The 20,905-nt window shown below is 38.7% G+C and overlaps 1 protein-coding gene across 1 annotated transcript in view; it reads right to left on the bottom strand.

Annotated features, from left to right (window-relative positions):
• CCDC93 (CCC complex scaffolding subunit CCDC93) overlaps positions 1 to 20,548 on the bottom strand; it is a 54,478-nt gene extending 33,930 nt beyond the window's left edge. The window contains exons 1-8 of the mRNA XM_086615517.1: positions 20,471 to 20,548; positions 19,250 to 19,363; positions 17,426 to 17,520; positions 14,395 to 14,506; positions 10,312 to 10,410; positions 8,967 to 9,023; positions 5,320 to 5,420; positions 968 to 1,007 (exon numbers count right to left, since the gene is read on the bottom strand). Coding sequence (XP_086471643.1) covers positions 968 to 1,007; positions 5,320 to 5,420; positions 8,967 to 9,023; positions 10,312 to 10,410; positions 14,395 to 14,506; positions 17,426 to 17,520; positions 19,250 to 19,363; positions 20,471 to 20,512 — 660 coding nt within the window. The 5' untranslated portion in view covers positions 20,513 to 20,548. The remainder of the gene's footprint in view (positions 1 to 967; positions 1,008 to 5,319; positions 5,421 to 8,966; positions 9,024 to 10,311; positions 10,411 to 14,394; positions 14,507 to 17,425; positions 17,521 to 19,249; positions 19,364 to 20,470) is intronic.
• Between the last annotated feature and the right edge of the window lie 357 nt (positions 20,549 to 20,905).

The following is a 20,905-nucleotide window of genomic DNA, read 5'->3' as shown; positions in this document are numbered from 1 at the left end:
GGTGACAGACAGACTAGGTCACTCTATTGCACCATTAACGTGACTATTTAATCTTCCCCTTCTGCCTTACTCGTGACTCAATTCACACAACAAACACTATGACCTTCTAATATACAATATTTCAAAGTCAGTAAAATTTTTGAAGAAACAAAGTGAACTCTATAAACATGACTGCAGCCTGGCAGTTACTATGAGGGAGAAGAGGTACCCTTAAATAGGTAAACAGCTCAATTTATAAAATTTAAATGCTAAATTTGTGTGTGGAATATTGAGATAATGAAGAAGGGCAACCTTAATATACTCAGTGTACTGCTGGGTCCATGACATGCTTAATGCATTTCTTCATTATCTCTGTAATAAAAACTTGTAGCTAAAGTAATATCTGCACTGAAATAATAAAACTGCAAATACTCTGACAAGGACATTTTATGACTCCATAATCATCAAAAGCACAGCAAGGATGCTACTTTTCAAGAGGCACTACAATTTATCTGTGGCATGGTATTGCACTTCTCTATCACATTAAATAACCTGTTATGTAATAAATGCCTACAAAATTTCTTACCAAGTTGAATGGTTCTTTAAAAAGAAAAGGAAAAACTCTTTTAATGATCCCATCATGAAATGCTTTATTAAAAGATACTCCTTAAACAGATAGGATATGTCATTACCTTACACTAAAAACCAAAACATCCAAACCTCCTTTCTTTTAAGTGAAGAATGTTTGCAAAATGTGATCTCTGAGTAGAGATGAAGGAAATAGTTTAAAAAAGGAGACAGTAATCAATTGCATTTTTTATGGCACGCAGATTTTTACTTCCAGGTAGCCGTTTTTAAGAGGTGGCAATAATAGAAGTTATAGCTGTTTATTCCATTGTATTCCTTTAAGATCTCACAGTAACCAACACTTCAACAAAAACAATGCAATTGTCACAATTTAAGTATTTAAAATTAGTATATTTTTTACCTGTTCTGTTTTTCCTGCTTGTCTGCTAAATCCATATCTCCTAAAAGGACAATAGTTACAGGAAAGAAATACATTTTGTTTACAACTTTCCCAAATACATTAAGTTTCTATCAGTTTTCAACATAAGAAATGCAGTAAAAAGGGAATTGTTTAACAAAACCAACAGTCAGGTTCAGGTTAGTTTTGGAATGCTTCAAATAAACTAAATAAACAGGTACCGCAGCACATTCACAGAATAATTTCAACTCCATCTACTTCTTTCATCATGATTTGCAAATCTACACTGTTAATAAAATACTGTCATGTAAAGCTCATGAAAAAAAAAAAGCAATGCTCTCTTTCCATTTGGAAGTTAATCCTCAGCTACTAGCTATATACTACTGAATTCCAGAAAGGCCTCAGGAAAACGTCAGTGCAATCTGTAGGCCCAAAAAAACATTCACACTTGCGTGCTTTGATGAATCTGTAATTTCTTTCTGAAGCATGGCATTCAGAGCTTTAAATATATACTCAAATAAACTTTTTTACATTTGTTTTTTTAAGGGATAGGAAAAATTGATATCTGAGTTATGTTGTTAGTTTGGAAATATTGCCTTAAATTAAAAACAGATAGAAAGACATTTTGGATATGACCAAGCAATCATTTTCAGTATTACGAAGCGCTAAAGACAGCATGTACAGAGACAGGAAAAGAAGTGATGTTCCTGATTGACAAACTTACAGCTACAACCATTTAATTCCTTAACTACTGCAGAAGCAGGAATGTTTATTAGCCTTTTATGGCTAAAAGTTAAAAGTGCTCCTCAGCAGCAGTATCGATTGTCACTAGTTCTCCACTTACTCAACCCTCATACGTAGTGGGTAAATTCAGTCATATTCAGTCATTACAGTGTAACTCCAAATTTTAAAGAATTCCCCAACATAAAGCTCTCTCTGCATTTTACAGCTTAGCAGTACAAAGAATGTGACAGAGCACGACCCTTCTACAGTATATACATAAAGTTGTATTAGTACAGAAGCATTTCTAGTGTTGCCATTCTCATATGTTTCCACTTTTTGTAGGAGAGGAATATCATTTTCACACAGATAACTGCATCCAAGTAATGAACTGTACCAGAACAGCAATAACAACAACTTAAACATCAGTTATACCAACAGAGAACCCAGATGCCTCCCAGGCTTAACATTTCACATCCATCACATGAGCTGACTTTGAACTTTTCTGAAAACTGACTGATAACATGCAAAGCTGTGGCAACGAAAGCCACACACTACACAACTGCGTGGGAAGATGCTCAGTGGCATCACGCTGCTCTCAAGGCAGACTCTGGTCTGCTACATTCAGGCTCACTTGTGATAATCTCTAAGTTGAAGGCCACAGGATCCAAGAACAATTTAGAATATGGCACTATCACTGGCAGTACCTGAACACCATTTTCTATGACTGCCGTCTACATGCAGTAAAACAATGAAAGGTTCACTTTACCTATTTGAATTCTAAAACCATTCAGCTCTATTCCTGAATCTACCAAAAATCGACTATTTGCCTTTTTCAGCAGTTTTCTAGTTCCTCTAACAGTGTTGAAGAGTGGACAGTAATCCCTAATGCCCCCTCAGACTTCTGTATGTATCTCTGAGTCCTTGTACTCATTAGTTTACTAAGTTCATAGTAGACATACTATAACGTTCCTTAAAAGCTTCTTTCTCTACCAAAACACATGAAACTGATATTTGTGTGTCTGATTACTGTAATTTTCTCAGATGTTCTTTATTTTTGCACTATAGCAAAAAAAGTTTTCTGACCAAGAGTTTTATTTTATTTATTTTTTATATGAGTTGGAAGGGACCTCAAAGATCATATAGTTCCAACCCCCCTGCCATGGGCAGGGACACCCTCCACTACACCAGGTTGCCCAAAGCCTCATCCCACCTGGCCTGGAACACTTCCAGGGATGGGGCATCTACAACTTCTCTGGGCAACCTGTTCCACTGCCCTCTGAGTGGAAAATTTCTTCCTTATATGCTTTATGCATTGAGAATTCATTAAGAAAACGTTACCAGAACACATTCAAATCCTGCAACTATCCTAATTTTCTCCCACTTCCATCCAATTCATGTTAAGCTCTTCATATCAAATAGCTAACTGTACTGGTCTTTTACTTAGTCCTGTCCTTCCTTCGTATCGCTAATTTAAATAAATGACCTTCAAACACCAAGTATCTCTTTTCCCTTTGTTCTTCTGCTAGGGCTCTGCAATATCACCAAGATCACCTCAACAAACATTGTCTTGAAGGGGTATTTTCCTTTGCAAAAGCTCACAAGTTCCTGGTCATCCTTATTAATCCCAAACCACTGCTTGTTCCCATGTACTGATGCACACCATACCACAGAAGAGCAGTTTCCTTGTACCTTCAACATCTCCTGTTTTTCTTATTTCCTCTCTCTGTACTTAAACTTTCTCCATCATCCATCTTCATTGCTTTTTATAGTAAAGATTTCTCTGTTTTTCCGGCAGAAATTAGCTTTACTGAGGTCTCAACTGTTACACAGCACCTAAAGCTACAGCAATTCATGAGGATCTATAGAAAACATCTTCTATTTAATTTCAATTTTAAGGCTGTATAGTGATTTCAAGTTTTGCCTGTTTTTTTTAAAAACAAACAAACAAACAAAAATTACTCCAGAAAAATCATACACAAAAATTCCCTTAAACTGCATAAACTATTTCATACTATTTTTATTTATTAGGACGTGTCTATTGACACTAATATGTAGTAATGACATGAAATGTAGTAATGTAGTAATGAAACAATACAAGAAACAATAAATGGACATGAGTACACAACTTTATTTTTCCACACCAGCTCTTTGGATTCCCATTGTGAGCACTGGTGAGGTATCAATGACCTGATCTAAATCTAAAGATTTCAGGACACGCGCCTTCCCCTAAAGAGTCAGGGAAGAAATTCACATGCCAAGTACAATTATCCCTGACACTGCCACCAACTTGCCAATTTCATTTTCATTGAGGAGGGATAAATTGGACTCTAAAGTGTATGAGGTAAATGAAGCTTAACTCCTTATTAGCATTAGAAAAATAATAAGACTTAGTCAAGACTACAACCCACAGAATTTGTGAATGCTAACTGCGTTAACAAACTTAGCTGTTTAACACAGTTCTCTATTTCCTTGTAGCTCTGTGTTTCGAACAATTAAGCTCACCAGAGCAGCCAGCCATCTTAGGCTTTTACACCAGCTTGCTACACTTGAAATAATTGCGCTCAACTCCACTGGTGGTGGAAGGAGGGGAACATTTCTACAGTTAACCATTTGTATATAAAGTTTACGCAACGTCAGAAGAGCTCTGCTTAGTAAACGAACACCTAGATGTCTCCCAATAGTTTCATTCCATTAGGAACACACAGAGGATTTCATCCCACTTTAATGGAAAATAAGCTGAAAGATGTTAATTTGTCCATGCTGTCCTCACAAAATACCATAATGAATGAAAAGGGAAGATTATAAGCAATCTGCAACCAGGACACTTGCTGATTTCAACTGTGTGTCAAGACAACTGTGCAAAAAGGGTAAAAGGAAGGTACTCAAAATACTGAGAGAAAAAAAAAAGTATGGCTTTGGGAGAGAAGCAGCCACAGAAGATACCGAAATTAATTCAAATGACATTTGCACTTATTAAGAGCTCAGACAGCAGACAAGCTGTCAATATCACTCAATCATGAAAAGAAACATGTAAACAGAAACCTGTAAACAGAAACCTGTAGCATTATTTTTATGTGTCTGGAGAGCTTTCAGTAAACCAGAGGAACTTGCAAAGGCAATGGGTATACGCGAACCTCGGTAACTTCGTCTCTATAGGGAAGTTTGCAGAAATTAAGAAGAAAAAGCACTAAACCATAATTCAGCCTCCTGATACACCACATTAGAACTACAACAAGAGGCAGTAACAACTTCAGCTCCTTCTTTCTCCACTTTCTGGGGATTGCCTGCAAAGAGACAATATTCACTGACAGACACTACCTAGAAACATGCTGAATTTAAGCCATTTTTATGAAGCAAAGAATAAGTACATTGAGTAAACATACCCTACTAGCACCATAAAGTCAGAACTTGGGCTCCCATTGCATGAAATATTGTTCATACAAATGAGGACTGTCCAGTCCCCAGAGAATTTACAGGGTAAGCAAATAAAAACTGAAACCAAACAGGAGTAAATCTGAAACAGATGGATTCTCAAGTAGTAGAAAAAAACCCAACACAATCCAAATTTTATATGAAATGCTTCTAAACACACACAATACAAAACCTACAGACAATCAAATGAAGCTTTTCACCTGCCATATTCCAGAAGCGTAGCATGAACCTTTGATTCTTCATCTAGCAGTTCTTCAGCTCCCTTCTGACGTTTATATTTTCTCTGGGGTTTGTAAACCTCCTGTAAGGCAGTGAACGAATTCAGAGCTTGTAAAAGGCTTTTCTAAAATAAATGAAGAATTGTTATCTAGAGTGATATATATCACTGTTTGCTTCCCAAGTCAATAATTACTTACCCAAATAAACATCCTTCACGTTCTCTTTTTGTAATTACATGATAAAATCTTAGTGAATTTAATTTTATTTGCTATAGGACCTCTCTTTCCAGGTGTTTAAAAAATTATAGATGGTTATTTAACAACAAACATGATTTTTTCTTTCAAACATTTTGGAAGAGATGCCTGAAGAGTCAAAAATAACACAATCTACATCTATGAAAGAAAAAAGCACCCTACGATTTAACTGATAATGCCAGTGTCTGGAAATGTTACCTCCTTTGTGAGTTAATTCTGGTTTTGGTCTCTTATTATCTACTCAATGATCACAGGTTACAATGGAATTAAAGCAGATTTTATTGCAATTTAAGAAACAAAAATACCTTAAGAAGTTTGGTACTAAAATCATCCAATCTCATGCTATTGTAATGGGATCCTATAGCTGGACCACAGCCCATCAAACAAAACAAATATTCACAAGTACTATTTTGTGCTGACAGAGCTACTTCCAATTTAAAACCAAAACGGAAACGGACGGAGCTGCTATCCTGACCATTAACACAGACACACTGTTACAACACTGTCAACATGGCTCATACTAAAACACCTTTTTTCCCTCCTCCTTTCATATAGATCAACTATGCCACTATAGAAGTCTATATAACAATATTAGAAAAATTATCCTACCTCAAGCACAAACAAAACCAAACCAAACCCAATAAAAAAAAAAAATCACGAGATCCTCAGCTTTCCCCAAATTAGAAATTGGAACCAAGATAAGATTTACATTACAGGAATTATTTTTTCTGTTTGTTTGGTGAAAGATTAGGGTGCAGTGAGTTTGTAACGTAACATTTCTGCTGCTGGAACAAAGATTTTTAAGTTACTCGAAGTCTAGTAGTTAGTGACATCATGCTAATAAGGATACTGAAAAAAGTAGTCAAGAACTCGTGATCTCAAAGATTATACTTTTTAAAAAAATATCAATTGGAGTAAAAAAATATCCCCCTCAATCGTTAGATGACATTTTCTCTTCTACTTTTTCTGAAAGGAAATTCTAGCCCTCATCACAGCAGAGAAAAACATCATCACCACCAAATAATCACATCAAAAAGGAACACGTCCCTCTCTTCTGGTCTGTTTCACATTCATATATTTTAAATTCTTTGAGGGTCAGGGTCAGAATGCTTGGAACAAATACCTTAAAAAACCAAAAGCTGAAATCAAAGCTTGGGCTTTCCATGTATACATTTAACTTCAGAAAATTCTATTCACATGGGACAAAAGAAACAATGCAAGAAGTTGTAAAGATTCTAAAAGAAAATAAAAAAGGAAGATTATTTTTGCTTGATCTGACTTTTTGTAAAACACAAACTATTACTTTCAACAAGCAATTCCTGCACCATAACATTGCTGAAATAGCTTTCAACCTTTTTCAAATATCTGTAATCGCTAAGCAGAGACTTCAAACAAGTGAAAATAGACCATTCCTTAGCAAGTTTCTCCTGAATTTGTCAGTTACCCTTTGCAATTTTTACCTCATTTCTAATCTGAATTTCTGTCATCTTGGTTTCCAGCTATTAAATCTCGCTACATTTTTCCCTGTTGTACGGAAAAGCTTTTTATGATCCAGAATCTACCACAAAATGAACTTCCACAGCTACAAAAAAAGCAATATAAGTCACAAAAGTAATTATAGCTTTTATGGTGGCATTCTGTATTATACCTGTGCTATATGAAGTGTAGGCATCACACCATAAACATTTGTCTTGGCACCAGATAATTGAGTAGCTGAACAAAACCACTGCAAGATAATCTCAATCCACTAGACAGCCACCTTTCAGTGGCAGTAGTTCTTACTCCAGTAACCATTACTGATATTTAATATTCCCTTTTCTAACCTTTAGACGCGATCGTGACCATAAATCTCACTGTATCGTCCCCTTGAGAAGAGCAGGGTAGGTCTTTAGACCAGAGTTACAATAATGAATTCAGACAACAGACTAATCTTTCACACTTGCTGGTCCTGTTTTAGGAAAGTGGATTTCTCTTCCAATTCCAATGCATAATGATTTAAAGGCAACCTGCAAAAAAGCCTTCATCTAATAGCTACTGCCTTCTTCCAGTCCTTATAATAGAGAAGCTTGTGTACTTTCTCCACTGAAAATTCACACTCTGTGTTCTTCTGGACTGCACTCATGCCTTGATACCTTAAGAGATCTCATGAACTAATCCTCCATTAAGAAGATCAGGTGCCAGCTGTAGAGGATATAATCCTGACAGAGCTCATACATTTAAAGAAGTGGTTTTGTCTACTGATACCTTGAGCAGTGATGAATAAACGTCAAAACTTGATCTACCAAGAAGATGCACCTAAAAACTAGAGATATGTGATCCAGAGGAGAAAACAGAACACACCTTTGTCAACCCTGCACACAGATCCAAAGCAGGGAGAGCAGCCAGCGTGCTCAAAGGCAGGGGAGCTATTCAGAGATATTTAGACAGGCTGGTTGAACGGTGCAAAATACTATCAACATTTTAAGACTGTACCTTGCTTTCCATTATCTGTTTCATTCTCGGACCCTAATATGGAACTATTCCCATAGCTGCAGAAGTAGACACAGGTGTGTCTGATTCCAGGACCATGACCTATGAATTTTAAAGTAAAAGCCCTAATATACTGAACAAGTGAAAACCAATTCAACTGGTAGCGAACTGTTGGAGTCGGAAATGGTGAAGTGACAAAGTCACATGCAAACAGGGAAATGAGAGAGAAAATAAGGAGAGAAACTCAAGTTGCTAGCTAGGCATCTAAATTCAGGTATGAGACAGTGATATAGCCTACGTATTTCACATGTCAGTCCTGGCAGCATTCATGAACAGGCTTTCAAAAAATATAAACAAACAGTTTATTCAAGAGTTAGAAGATCTGCATCTGAAGAGGAAGAACAGAAGTGATGTCAGCTTTCCCAACCAATATTTGCTACTTGAAGAAAACGCTTCCGAAGCACGATGTGCATTTTCATTGCTAATTACAAGAAGTAAAAAAGACAAGTTCTGAAATGCAGACATTTAAATTGAGGGACCATCGCCATTTTTATTAATTTCAAGATAAACAGTCCAACTGCTGACAGCTTCAAACAAACCCTTAGTCCGCTCAGGGTTTAAGAGCCTGTAAGCTACACTGTGACTTTTGTTCGATAGCATGGAACTCCATACTCTCTGTGTAGGCAGCTGATAGAGTTTACCTACTCGCACAGCGTACACCTAAGAGGTTTTCAATCTGGTATGCTGCTGTTTGAGACCTGTTCTAAGAATGAAGCTTGACATGTAACTTAATTGGGACGTTCTCATGAGAAAACCTAGGATTGGCTGCATTAAAGAGAATTAACTGCCACCATTTCATTACTAAAACCACTTGCTTCTTGATGATAAAAATCTAACATACTTACAAAGATATCAGTAACTGTTTTGATAGCCTTCTCTTTTCTTTGCATAAATTCATCATCCTGCAAGACATTAATGGAGGTGATTAAAAATACCAGGAATGGTGATTAACTCCCAATCGTTCTAATGAGTTTAGCAAACAAAATTGTCAAACAGTTCCTAATTGAGTTGCCCAAGTAATTGTTTGGTGAAATACTAGTGATTTCCTGTAACACAGAAAAGTATTTGCGTCTCTCATCACACAGGTAGGTCTGTAAACCCGTATCCAGATCAGCAGTTTTTCTGGGCTTTGCTTATACAGTACCTGACACAAAGGCAATCCCAGCCCACTACCAGGATCTCCAATCATTACTGCACTACGAAGAAATGAAGTTGGGATGGGCTTAATGTGGAAAAGAGAAGTTTCCCCTACCGTTATTTTAGTTCCCAAGCATTAAAAACAGTTTAAAAAAAAAAACAACAAAACAAACCAAAATAAAACCCAAACCACCTCAAAGCTAATAAAATCCAGCTGTCTTTCTCTACACGAGGGACATCTACCTTTAATGCTGTTATTGAATTAGAGACAAAACTTGCGTTCTGTGTTTTAAACACAGGATTGTCTTAAGATATGAATGAACAGAACTGACGGCTCTGCACTATAGGCACCAATCCAAGCTCATTCTAGATCTCCTCCTACACCCAAGAAACTTCTTATCATTACTGCAGAATAGGAATGAGAGAGGATCACAACACTGTTCTAAGCACATAACTTCAAAGTGGGCAGCATTTGACTACTATCAAAAGGAGAAGGAATTTGATCAAGTGCAAAATTACTCTTATCACCACACTTGTAGATAAAACCGCAGCTCTCGCTCCTCTGGCAATCATATTTTACAGACACAAATATAATTCCTTTTAACCCAAATCTGTTCCTCTCTTTCTTCAAGTTCAGTTTTTGATTTAAGTTTTTTATGAAGCTGTTTTTCAAGAACAAATTTTGGGGTTTGGATGCCAGACAAGAGCTGACTTTGAGCACTCTAAAAAAAAATAAATCCAAATTATAGAGCATTAACATCACATCAATTCTCATTTAGCCAGATCAGCTTCTCCACAGTACACTGAGTGTTCTTCAACAAAACTAAGGCAACTATAAAGCAAAAGTTAACCAATATCTAAGAATTCTCTGTCATAATAACATTTTAATTTTTGTCCCCAGCTGAACTCGTACAGAGATCCCTTTAGTGCCAACTAACAAAATGATTGCAAAGGCAACTCTGGTATATTGGGCTGATTTCAGAGCTGTGAAGCTCGTACTGCACCTCAGCATTTGACATATTATGATAGAAACAAGAGCTGTCTTGATCTTACCTCCGGTAGTCTGTGAGTTTTTTGAAACTGTGATATAGAGTAAGAACGGATATAGTCTCCCATTTCTTCCCTTGTTTCTATTGCACGTTTCACCAGCCACTGGAAAAAAAAAAGTTTATATCAGTTGAAAGTGGAAGAATAATAGCAGCAAACACCAAACTGCTGCATAATTATTTTTCATACATGATAAAAGCTAAAAGCACGTTTTAAGCACACAAACAAGAACATTTATTTGTAAACATGGTAACTCAGGGACCTACTCCTAAGAAAATGATTCAGCATTAGCTATTTTATAAACTTCACATTTGCTATTCTTCTATGTACTATAAAGCTCAGTAGAACAATCGGATAATGCATAAGTTAAGCAATCGCATGGCTTTTCTTATAATCAAAGTTTCACATATAAACACCTAAGTATTCTTCATCCTGTTGAACTATATTGAACCATACGAACCTCGGTGAACCATACTGTTCATACTACAGTGGGGTTCAATAGTCCACAGAACATAAAACTGCCTCCCCTTATAAGCTCCTTGGAGCAGAGCCTGGTATCTCAAAAATCTTTTCTGAATGTTATTTGTAAACAGTGTATTGCAAAATTAGTTATTTTGTTGCACAATTTCCCCTTTATTTAGCTTGCACTGTAACTGCTCATACACTGAATTGCTTCTACGTTCTAATTAATTTCTTATAAGTATGGAAAAAAATTCTATTGCAAATTTCAACTACTAGGAATTCTTAGTTGACAAATTTGTTTTTAAGCAAAAGCATATGAAATCTTCACAAGCACAAGCAAAGTTCACTGGAATTTTGCCAAATGAATTTCTGTAATCCAAATATTTGTATCTTCAATAAAAACATTCCAAAAAGGAAAGTGAAGAGCATCTGTGGAATAGAAATGGATGTGGGCCACTTTAAACATTACTCTTTTAGCATGCATCTTTAAGGAGGAAAAAAATAAATACAACCCTCTCCCTGTCAAAAACCCTCCCAAAAATCTGAGTTACATAAACCCTACATCCTAGAAAAAATCTACCACTAAAGCTAAAAATACTTTTTAACAAAGTACATTTTACCACACTAAGTAGTTAAATTATCTATAGTATTCATTGATATTACTTGATAAACATTAATAATATTATCAAAATACAGAATAATAATAATAATAATAATAATAATAATAATAATAATAATAATAATAATACAGAAAAATACATAGCAGTACTTCACAAAGCAAAGAAAAGTTAATTTTCTGGCTTTTTGTTTCCATCTATACCATGGAATAGCCAGCACACCTCACAACTCACCAGACCAAGAGCTCAGCTGTATCAGTCAGCACAACATACACCCTGTTCTGCATTCAAAAAAATCAAGACTCTACTGTACTCTAAAAACTATCAATGTTGCCCTTCTACTGAGCAGGCCACACTAAATAAATTAAAAATCTCTCAGTTCTAGCAAGCCTTGGATTTACAGCACGTACACAAAAATGTAACTCTGCATGCATACAGGTTCATCCCCCTCTACTCCAAAGAAGCCCTTGGCAGCATGCTTTAAAACAAACGGATAGTTCAGGTGCCTTTTACACAGCCTGTGGGCTATGGTACCACCATCTGTCTACAAAGGGAGCCTGAGCTGTTCCCAGCACCCATCTCTCTCAGTCTGAGTGGGAGGAGATGGGTTGGAACTCTTCTGGAATTTGAAGCAATTACAAGTTGAACAGAAAATGCTCTGGGCTCTCAGCGCCAGGACCCAAAGCTGAACTTGTCTTGTATCATTAGTCCGTTATACTCCGATGGAAGACACAACTTGGAACATGATCTTATCTCATTAATCTTAGCTGTACCCCAGACAGAAGCCATTACAGCTAGATTATATGCATTTCTATCAAATTTTCCTGCTATAGATCACTTATTGTTTTCAAAAGCTACAGCTCCACCATGAAAAGACGTATCTTCAAGCCTATGAAGTGTTCAAGAAGAACCACATGCCCGTGTAAGAAAAAAGACTTCTGACATTTATAAGACCACACAAAAAGCCACAAGAGATTGAAATACATTTTAAATAATGTCGCAGAAGATAAATCTTGTAGGCTGTTGACAGCCTGTGTAGGAGGTCATGTAAGAGATCGGATCAATCTTGGGCTCCAAGTTTGAACCAGCAACAGTTTTCTGTGCTATAACCATGAACCCCTGGAAAGCGAGGGGAAGATGATGACAACAAGAGAGATGAAAATGCAGGCTTTTAATTACAAAGCACATCTCAACAATATATATTGCGTATATATTTTTCTCTGTGAAGATGAGCAGAATTTACTAGAAAGAACAGCACCATTTCTGCCCACTGGAATCTTTGCTAGTCTTTTTCTTTTTTTAAATTTTGGGGGTTTTTTTTAAGTTCTGCTACAGTCTATGGCAGCAAGCCAACTCAATCTAATTTCTTCCTGTAGGGAAGGATTCATGAAAATTTTTCCCGTCAAATTCACCAGACAAGCACAGCGCAAGAGCTGTTGGGACACAACGCCACGTGCAGGAAAGAGCTTCTGTACTACTTGGGGACTGATCTGAGGTTTACAAATAGCAAGTGAAATGTTGAATTTAACAGGGCATTGAGTACAGCATCATCATCAAGTACGTGATTCCTACACAACATGGTGTGGTTAGCCTGTTATAGCTCTTGCAGGACCCAGTATACTGGTGACACCAATAAAAGTTTTCTTGAACATCTATCTTGGTTGGGACGAAATGAGGAACCAACAGTATCTGGAGCAGTCAGAACTTCACAGGGACCTAACTGAAAGCTGCAATTTCTAGAAAAGATCCTCTACATACAAAAAAATTAAGCTTACCAAGAAAGTCTTCTTCACCAAGTATGGATCAGATATACCACCTACTGGCTAGCTACTAATACTGAGAATCACTGCTCTCAGAGAAATCTAGAAGCTGCTTTTCCTCCCTGCTTAGAATTAATGTTTCTCCTTTCCAGATGTAATATCCCAATTCAGCATTTTGGATAAAGCAGGTCAGAGAAAAGAATATCTAGTACTATAGTTTTTACAGAAACAGTAATAGTTTATGTGCTCAATTTATCGGTTTTCCTGTGAGATAACTTTTATATTTGATAAATGTAACCATTCGTTATCATTATAATCAAGTGACCAGGGCAAGAAATTAACCTGAGTTGGGATTTTTTTTTTTTTTTTTGGTAGGAAAACACAAGTCTGGAAATAAAAACGCACATTAACAAGATACAAATTTTCCACCTCAGATAGCATCAGCACAGCTTGACTGCGTAACAGTAGCACACACCACACAACTTTTTGTGGGGAGTGCAATTAAGTGTGGAGATATTTAATGCAAAAGAAGCTTGCTTAATAGTCTTTATTTTCCCTATTTAGCAAAGATACATTTCTGACTGCAGAGGAAAGTCAAATCAAAAAATGATAACGACATACCAAGGATTCTCAAGATACCACACGTAACTGGAACACATCATGTGTTAGCTTAAACCTTATTAAATGGAGAGCTATGAGCATGCACACAGTCAGCTAGCGGTGCTCAATAAATACACAGTAATAGGGTCACACGTCAGAGCAATTTGTTTTTCCAGCCATACAGTTTTTAAGTGATACAAATGAAGGATGAATTACACTTAAAGAAACAATCCCAACTGGCTTTTGGTTTTTTCATAGTCTTTGAGTGAGTAACTATCTGCATAACTTAGCCCATAAGCTTAAACATAGACTGTAAGATATTTGTTCTATTTCCTAGTCTGGCAAAGTAGATTATCAGATTTTCAAACAAGCTTAAGCTTTAGTTTCTTTAAAAGCAGACATTCCGCAAAAGGCAGAATCTGACTCCATTTCCAAGAGTTTGGTTTGTGTTTTTCTTAAACGTGGACCAAACAATACTTAAGAATTCTATCATCCATAACGTCATTCAATTCCTTAAATACATTCATTTAAACCACGTGATTATTCATTTAAAAGTTAGAGTCAAACAATAATACAGATTTTTGTGAATTTTTTAATGCAAGTTCTATGGCCTTTTTCAGCAAAGTATCGATATATCACAACATCATTACCTGTACAACAGGAAATATATGAATGAAATCCAGTCCCTGGATCTGATGTGGTTCCAAACGATGAGGACACTTCATTTTTGGCAATACTGACACAATTTTTTCAGTTAAGGCACTATGATAAAACAACGAAAACACACATGTATATATGCTACGATTTTCTTTTGTAAATTACAAATTATTTTCGCAAACACAGTTAGTAGTTAGAAAGTTCCCTCTAGTGGCTTCCATTGTATACAGCTGTGAAGAGCAATCAAACTTTCATGTACAAAATAGCTTTTACAGTGTACTATATATATATATAATTCACCTGTGAAGAGGTGATTAAACCCCTCTTGCAAGCTCCTAGCTTGTGATTTCATTTATAGTATTACGAAATTTTAAGATCTGCATGCCTGGTCAGATGAAACGTCCACGTAAGATGTATCTACAAACACCTTTGCATATCACAATACATGCACACATGAAGGAACACCAGCTTTAAGAACAGTTACACTAAATACACATTCAAAAGAGTCCAGAAAGGACTTAAAAATTTATTTAGCAGAACTCTCAAAACATGTCTTGACATTATTACTGAAACTTTGTAAGTTTAACTATATATTACACTTAAAAGCTAAACACACAGTATACTTCACATGGTTTTGAAGTGAGTGAAACTGAATTTGCTGGCAACCATCTCATTCCACGGCTCAGGTAAGAGCTGGTAAAGCGAAAGGATTACCCTAACACAAGGGGTTCATCTACAAGAACATCATCCTGCTTCCAATGAATCCCTTATTTTAGGGCAAGGGATTTTTTTGCTGTCAAGGCTGTCAGGCACATTTTTAAAGCAGGTGTCAGCACTGAGGATCAACATCACAATGGGAAAACGAAAACTATTTTTCCATGAAGGAAAACAATCAAGTGGTCTAGTACTGAGCTCAGTGATATTCAGCATTGCCCAAATGGACAACTGATATTCTGGAAGAACAGAAGGGGAGCAAGAGATATGAGACAGAGACCAAAATCTGAGAACACAGCCTGAGAAGTTATACTTCTCAGGAGAAGTGAAAACTTCGACATAATTCTTATGAGGCAATTTCCACTATGGCACCATGCTAATATTATACAACATTGAAAGAGTAGCGCCTCTCAGCACAAGCAAACAAAACAGGATTTATTTTTTTTTTAAAGTTATTTATCCAAGAGATGCAAGATCCTCTCCCATTGTGTTTCCATGTTTATTTCAACCCAGCAATTCAATAACAGACCATCAAAACATCTTCAGAATTATACTGAGAAAACACAACTTTTCCTTATCTTAAGAACATCACAGAAGCACTGAGCCACCACCAATGTAAACATTACACTGGACATGGAAACAGCCCATGCTGTGTGACTCTGAACAATTTAGATTTACAAATAAATCATTGTTGTTGTTTTGGGAGAGAAGCCTGGTTTTTGTTTTGCCAGTTTTGAATCCAGTCAGCTGGAAAGATAACAAAACATACTCAGAACAACCTAACTATTTCCTGTCCTGGTCTTCTTAAGGATAACGCAGATGGCAATTATAAAAACTACCTCCACCATCTTCGTTTCTAGTCTCTACTTAATTCTGTGCTCTTAACAATGCTTTATGTAGTTAGTTATCTAAGACGATTTAAGATCTTATAGCAGCCTTCCAGTACTTAAAGGGGGCCTACAGGAAAGCTGGAGAGGGACTTTTAACAAGGGCATGTAGTGATAGGACAAGGGGAAATGGATTTAAACTGAAAGAGGGCAGATTTAGATTGGATATAAGGAAGAAATTTTTCACTCAGAGGGTGGTGAGGCACTGGAACAGGTTGTCCAGAGAAGTTGTGGATGCCCCATCCCTGGAAGTGTTCAAGGCCAGGTTGGATGAGGCTTTGGGCAACCTGGTGTAGTGGAGGGTGTCCCTGCCCATGGCAGGGGGGTTGGAACTAGATGATCTTTGAGGTCCCTTCCAACCCAAACCATTCCATGATTCTATGATTTGAGTGTCTCCAAATCTAATGGCAATAACCACAAATCTTTATTTTTAAATGGGTTACATTGCCGATGCTAAATGACTTTCAAGAAAACAGCTTGGAAAGATTTTCTTTTTGACTACATTGAGAAAACAAGTCTCTTCATGCAGCTGTAATCTCACAGGCTATTCTTACTTCCTGCAAATGTTAATTATGGCTCTTTTATCACAGAAATGCATAAAGAAATAAGGTAGTTTAGAATGTTTTCCCTTTCTCAGCATAAACAATTTGCATAACCTCCCTAATATAGGAATTAGCTGACTTAGGAGCAAATTCCATGCATAAGAAATGAACGAACCAAAAATGTTCTCATTGGATCACTATCAGGAAGGAAATCCTCCTCCTCAGTATGGGGCAGGTAACTGTTTTGGCAACAGTGCCATGCTTTAAATTCTGTTTGATGATGCCTACAATTCCATCCCAGAACCGTAACGGAGAATCAGAGGTTATTTACACAGCAAAACTGTAGACAGAGAACTCAAGGAAGGTCGTCTAACGTTGCACTCCACTTTCTAGCAGCGTGGTCTCCCTCTGCCCTTTGTTTTGGCCTCTGCAACATCCTCTTGTGCCAGCACAAGCATCTGTGCAGCTGCATAGAGAACTGGATCCAGGAACTGATTCATGTTAAAACTATTTTCCTTTTTTTCTTTTTTCCTTTTGGTAGGTTTTAATCTGGATCAGTTTCTGATCCAGTTCGATGTGGGGCCACATAAATGCTTGCGCTGCTTTGTAGGGATATAAGAACATGGCAGCCCAAAGGGGAATAGCACAGCCTTTTTTTGGAATAAGCTTCTTTCTGGTTTTAGAGTTTGTGGAGCTACAGTCTGAGAAACTCAGAAACCAGTGCAATGTTTTGCAAACAAGTGGTCTTGAAAAGCAGAGAACTTGGACTAAAAATTCGTCTTATAAACAAGCATATATCAGGAAACTTCTTCTCCCCCCCCACCCGCTGCTTCTTGTATAACAACAAAAAAACCACCACACTTGTCATTTAATCAACTTACATTTTTTGACCAATAGTAGAGTTTTCCTGAAACAATAAATCAACATCGATATCAAAGCTGCAAGTAGTGATACACCACGTCATGCCGCCTACCACCTATCAAAGGAGCAACAGCATGGTTAGTTCCATTTTGATTTGAAGAGGTGAACCCAAATACATGTTAAAGGTTTTCTTTATCTAGAAACTACAGCTTAGTATTTTCTCCATCCTCAATATTCTTATACAGAGACTGAAATATATATAGATAGAGTACATAAATCAACTTCTACATACAATACACATATACAACAAAACAGAAGAAAAACCAGAGCAGTTAGTTACATTTGAAATTCTTCTCTTAGCTTGATATACTAGTTTTGAAACAGCTCTCAGATTAAAAAAAAAAAAAAACAAAATAGATAAAACATGACATGTTAAATGTCACGATCTTTAAAGAGTGACCTTATCAAAATTTTATCAAGGATCATAATTTCTGTATTCATATATTTACCTTTATATATACACCTTTGCTACTATTACGCTTTGCTTGCTGACAAATGCAACACCAAGTGCTAGGTACAGTATCAACATAGTATTGGAAATCCCCAGCTCTGTAGAAATCTCTATTTCAGGCCCTATTCCCACAGATACTTAGGCATATTTAAACTCCTGTGCCATTTCATCAACTTTACATAGGTTACATAAATATTTAAAGACAATCTTGCATAAACATATGGAAGATAACCTAAAGGCATGCAAAGGCAAAGAACAGAAAAAAAGGGATTAAAATATGGAATAATTTACCAACATCACACAGCAAATTAGAGTGTTCTATACAAGGTTTTCTAACGCACAACCCCTCTCACATTCTGATCTGAAGCAGCTAATCAGTATCCCTTCTAGACTAGCAGCTAGGTCATTTTCAATAGCAATGCTCATTTTTGTAGAGGTTGGGCACTGTCATGAAACGGTAACTTTGCAATTGTATTTAGGCAAGCATAAACCTGATGCATCTATTTCTACACAAAAACGCAGCAGTACGACATCCTAAGGCGGACGCCTTGGAAATGCTTTGTGCCCATGTGCACAGCCTCCGGAGCAGCTAAGGTCACTAACGCCAAGCAGTTTGAAGAAACTAAAATTATTGCATTGCAAAATAGCACTGTGCTATGATCAAAGAAACAGCAGAAAACAGAAGAGTCCATTTCAAGGCTGCTGCAGTTCTGTGTTTTCAAGTCTCTGTTCAGGAATTTCTCACAGAGTCAGCACTAAAGCAATTCAGAAGTTTCTTTTCAACCTGAACTTTGCTCACTGTCAGTTCACATACTTCCTGCCTAGGACAATGAAAGGTTAACATACATGACATTCTAAAGATATGTAAAAACAGCCCCAAAATAATCTCACTAGGCTAACTGTTCCATTCTTACACACAGCCCCTCAAGAAAAATATTTTCTCATTAATGAATACTTCTTTTAAAAATAACCATTCTATCTCCGAGTATCGAGTCTTTCTAGATATTCTAACTGAAACTGAGAGGGGCAAATTTCCCCATAAATGACTCTAACGTAGGCCATAACATCCACAAAAAAGCACACTAGCAATTAGCTTGCATCCAATTGTCTCCTTTAAAACAGGCCTTACTGCACAAAATAATTTCTCAAGACTGAGGAGGTCTTATCTGTCTAAACTGGGTCATTTGGAGAATTATTTACATAGGAAAGACTTATGGGGTCCAAGTATCTCTTTTTTTTTAAATCATGTAGAACTGCTAAACTAACTTGCAAAAAATATGTAATCCTCAAAAAACGGTAAAAAAGGTTTTCAAAAATACTGCATTGGTCTCACCTTGTCAAAGGGTGATAATCCTTTGATTCTTGCTCGAAAATACCCAGCAGCCACCAACAGTTCCAAAATTTCAGTCAACTTGATGTTTTGTTCCTCATCTTCTCTTGTTTCAACCTGACAAGCGAACAATGCAACACTAATTCAGTGTTTCTCTTTCACTCTTCAAATGAACGTTCTCCAAACTTTATCTTAACACAGACCACACACGTATCAGGGAAAACCTTGACTCCCATCAGCAACTTGGTTGTTAATTTGAAAGACGTGAAAGAAATAGGTAATGCGTTTCTACATGGATTTAACATCCCATCTTTTTCACCCAGTTAAATACTTTAATCTCCTTTTGCTGTTCAAATTCCTGGTCGACTGCTTGCCTCCAGCTGGACAGACTGTTCCTATTGCCATAAGACAGCTAATTTATTCTCCATTTTGCACGTTTCTTTCCATTTCAGCGTTCACAAAATCCTACACCTCACATTAACGCTGCCATGATCTTTTTACAAAAACAGGAGGAAAAACTCGAGTGGAATTCTACTTTTTGGGGATTTCTGAGGGGATTTTAAGCACGTTTAAAGTACGGCAGTAACAAAAGCTACACTCTGATGGGCAGCCTGGATGGCTTCAGTGCTCCAAAGCCTCATCAGCACAGCACCTCCTGCCAGCGCTTCCGTCCCCACGTGAGGGTGAAACCCCACGGCCACGCGTGACTCACTGGAGGCACGGAGCACTCCGCCGGGGAGACGCCAACAGCTTCAGGTTTCCCCTCAGGGGCTGCAGGGACCCACCTCCGCGCCCTCCCCACCTCCCCTCTCTTCCCCAGGACCTTTTCGACCGCCCCCTCCCCTCTCCCTCTGACGGACACCCGAAAAGCCTCGCAAGCGGAGGGCACAGGGAAACGGAGCGGTGCACGGAAGGTGACCTACACAGCCGCTGCCCGCCGCCGCGCGGGGCCGCCCCAGAAGCGGGGCGGAGAGGGGCCCGGCTCCCCACGCACCCCGCCTCGCGGGGCCGCGGGCCGCACGCCGGGGAGGGCGCAGGGCCGAGCCCGCCGTACAGCAGCGACCCGCGGGCTCCCGGCAGCGCGGCGGCGAGAAGGGGAAGGAGCAAGCAGGGAGCGCGGGGAAGCCAGTGCAGCGGGGCCGGAGGAACGGCGGGCGGCCGCGCCTCGCCAGCGCCGCTCTGCCCGGCGGGGTGAGGGGGCCGGGAGAGACGCCGCTACGGTACCTCCTGGGGGGCCTGGTACTCCTGTCCCCTGGGGACGACCATCGCCCTCCGCCTCGGCAGCCTGCGCTCAGCCTGTCACGTCCGCTCACCCCGCCGCACCGCCCGGGCGAAGGGGTGTTCCCAGCCGGCCGCTGCCGGGTTCCCCCGCCCCGCTCAATGGTTCGCCCGCACCCTCCTTGCGTACAAGCGCATCCGGGCCGTGCCATTCACGGCCAAAGGGGTGCGGGGGGAAGAGGGCGGGGGCTGCGCGGCTCCCCGGCGGCTCATGTGACTGACGGCGCGGAGCGCAACCGCCGGAGCGCCGGCCCGCCCCCAGGCGTGCCCGTGCCCGCGCCCGTGCCCGCGGAGGTGTCCTCTCACTGCCCATCTCCTGCCTGCGCGCACCCGCTGGTGCCGGGCACTTCCCCTCTGTTTCACTGGCGCCCGCCCTTCTCT

Source organism: Tauraco erythrolophus, chromosome 8 (genome assembly GCF_009769465.1).
Source record: "Tauraco erythrolophus isolate bTauEry1 chromosome 8, bTauEry1.pri, whole genome shotgun sequence".
NCBI lineage: Eukaryota > Metazoa > Chordata > Aves > Musophagiformes > Musophagidae > Tauraco > Tauraco erythrolophus.
Note: the sequence above shows the minus strand (reverse complement) of the source record. Positions and strands in the feature narration are given on the sequence as shown.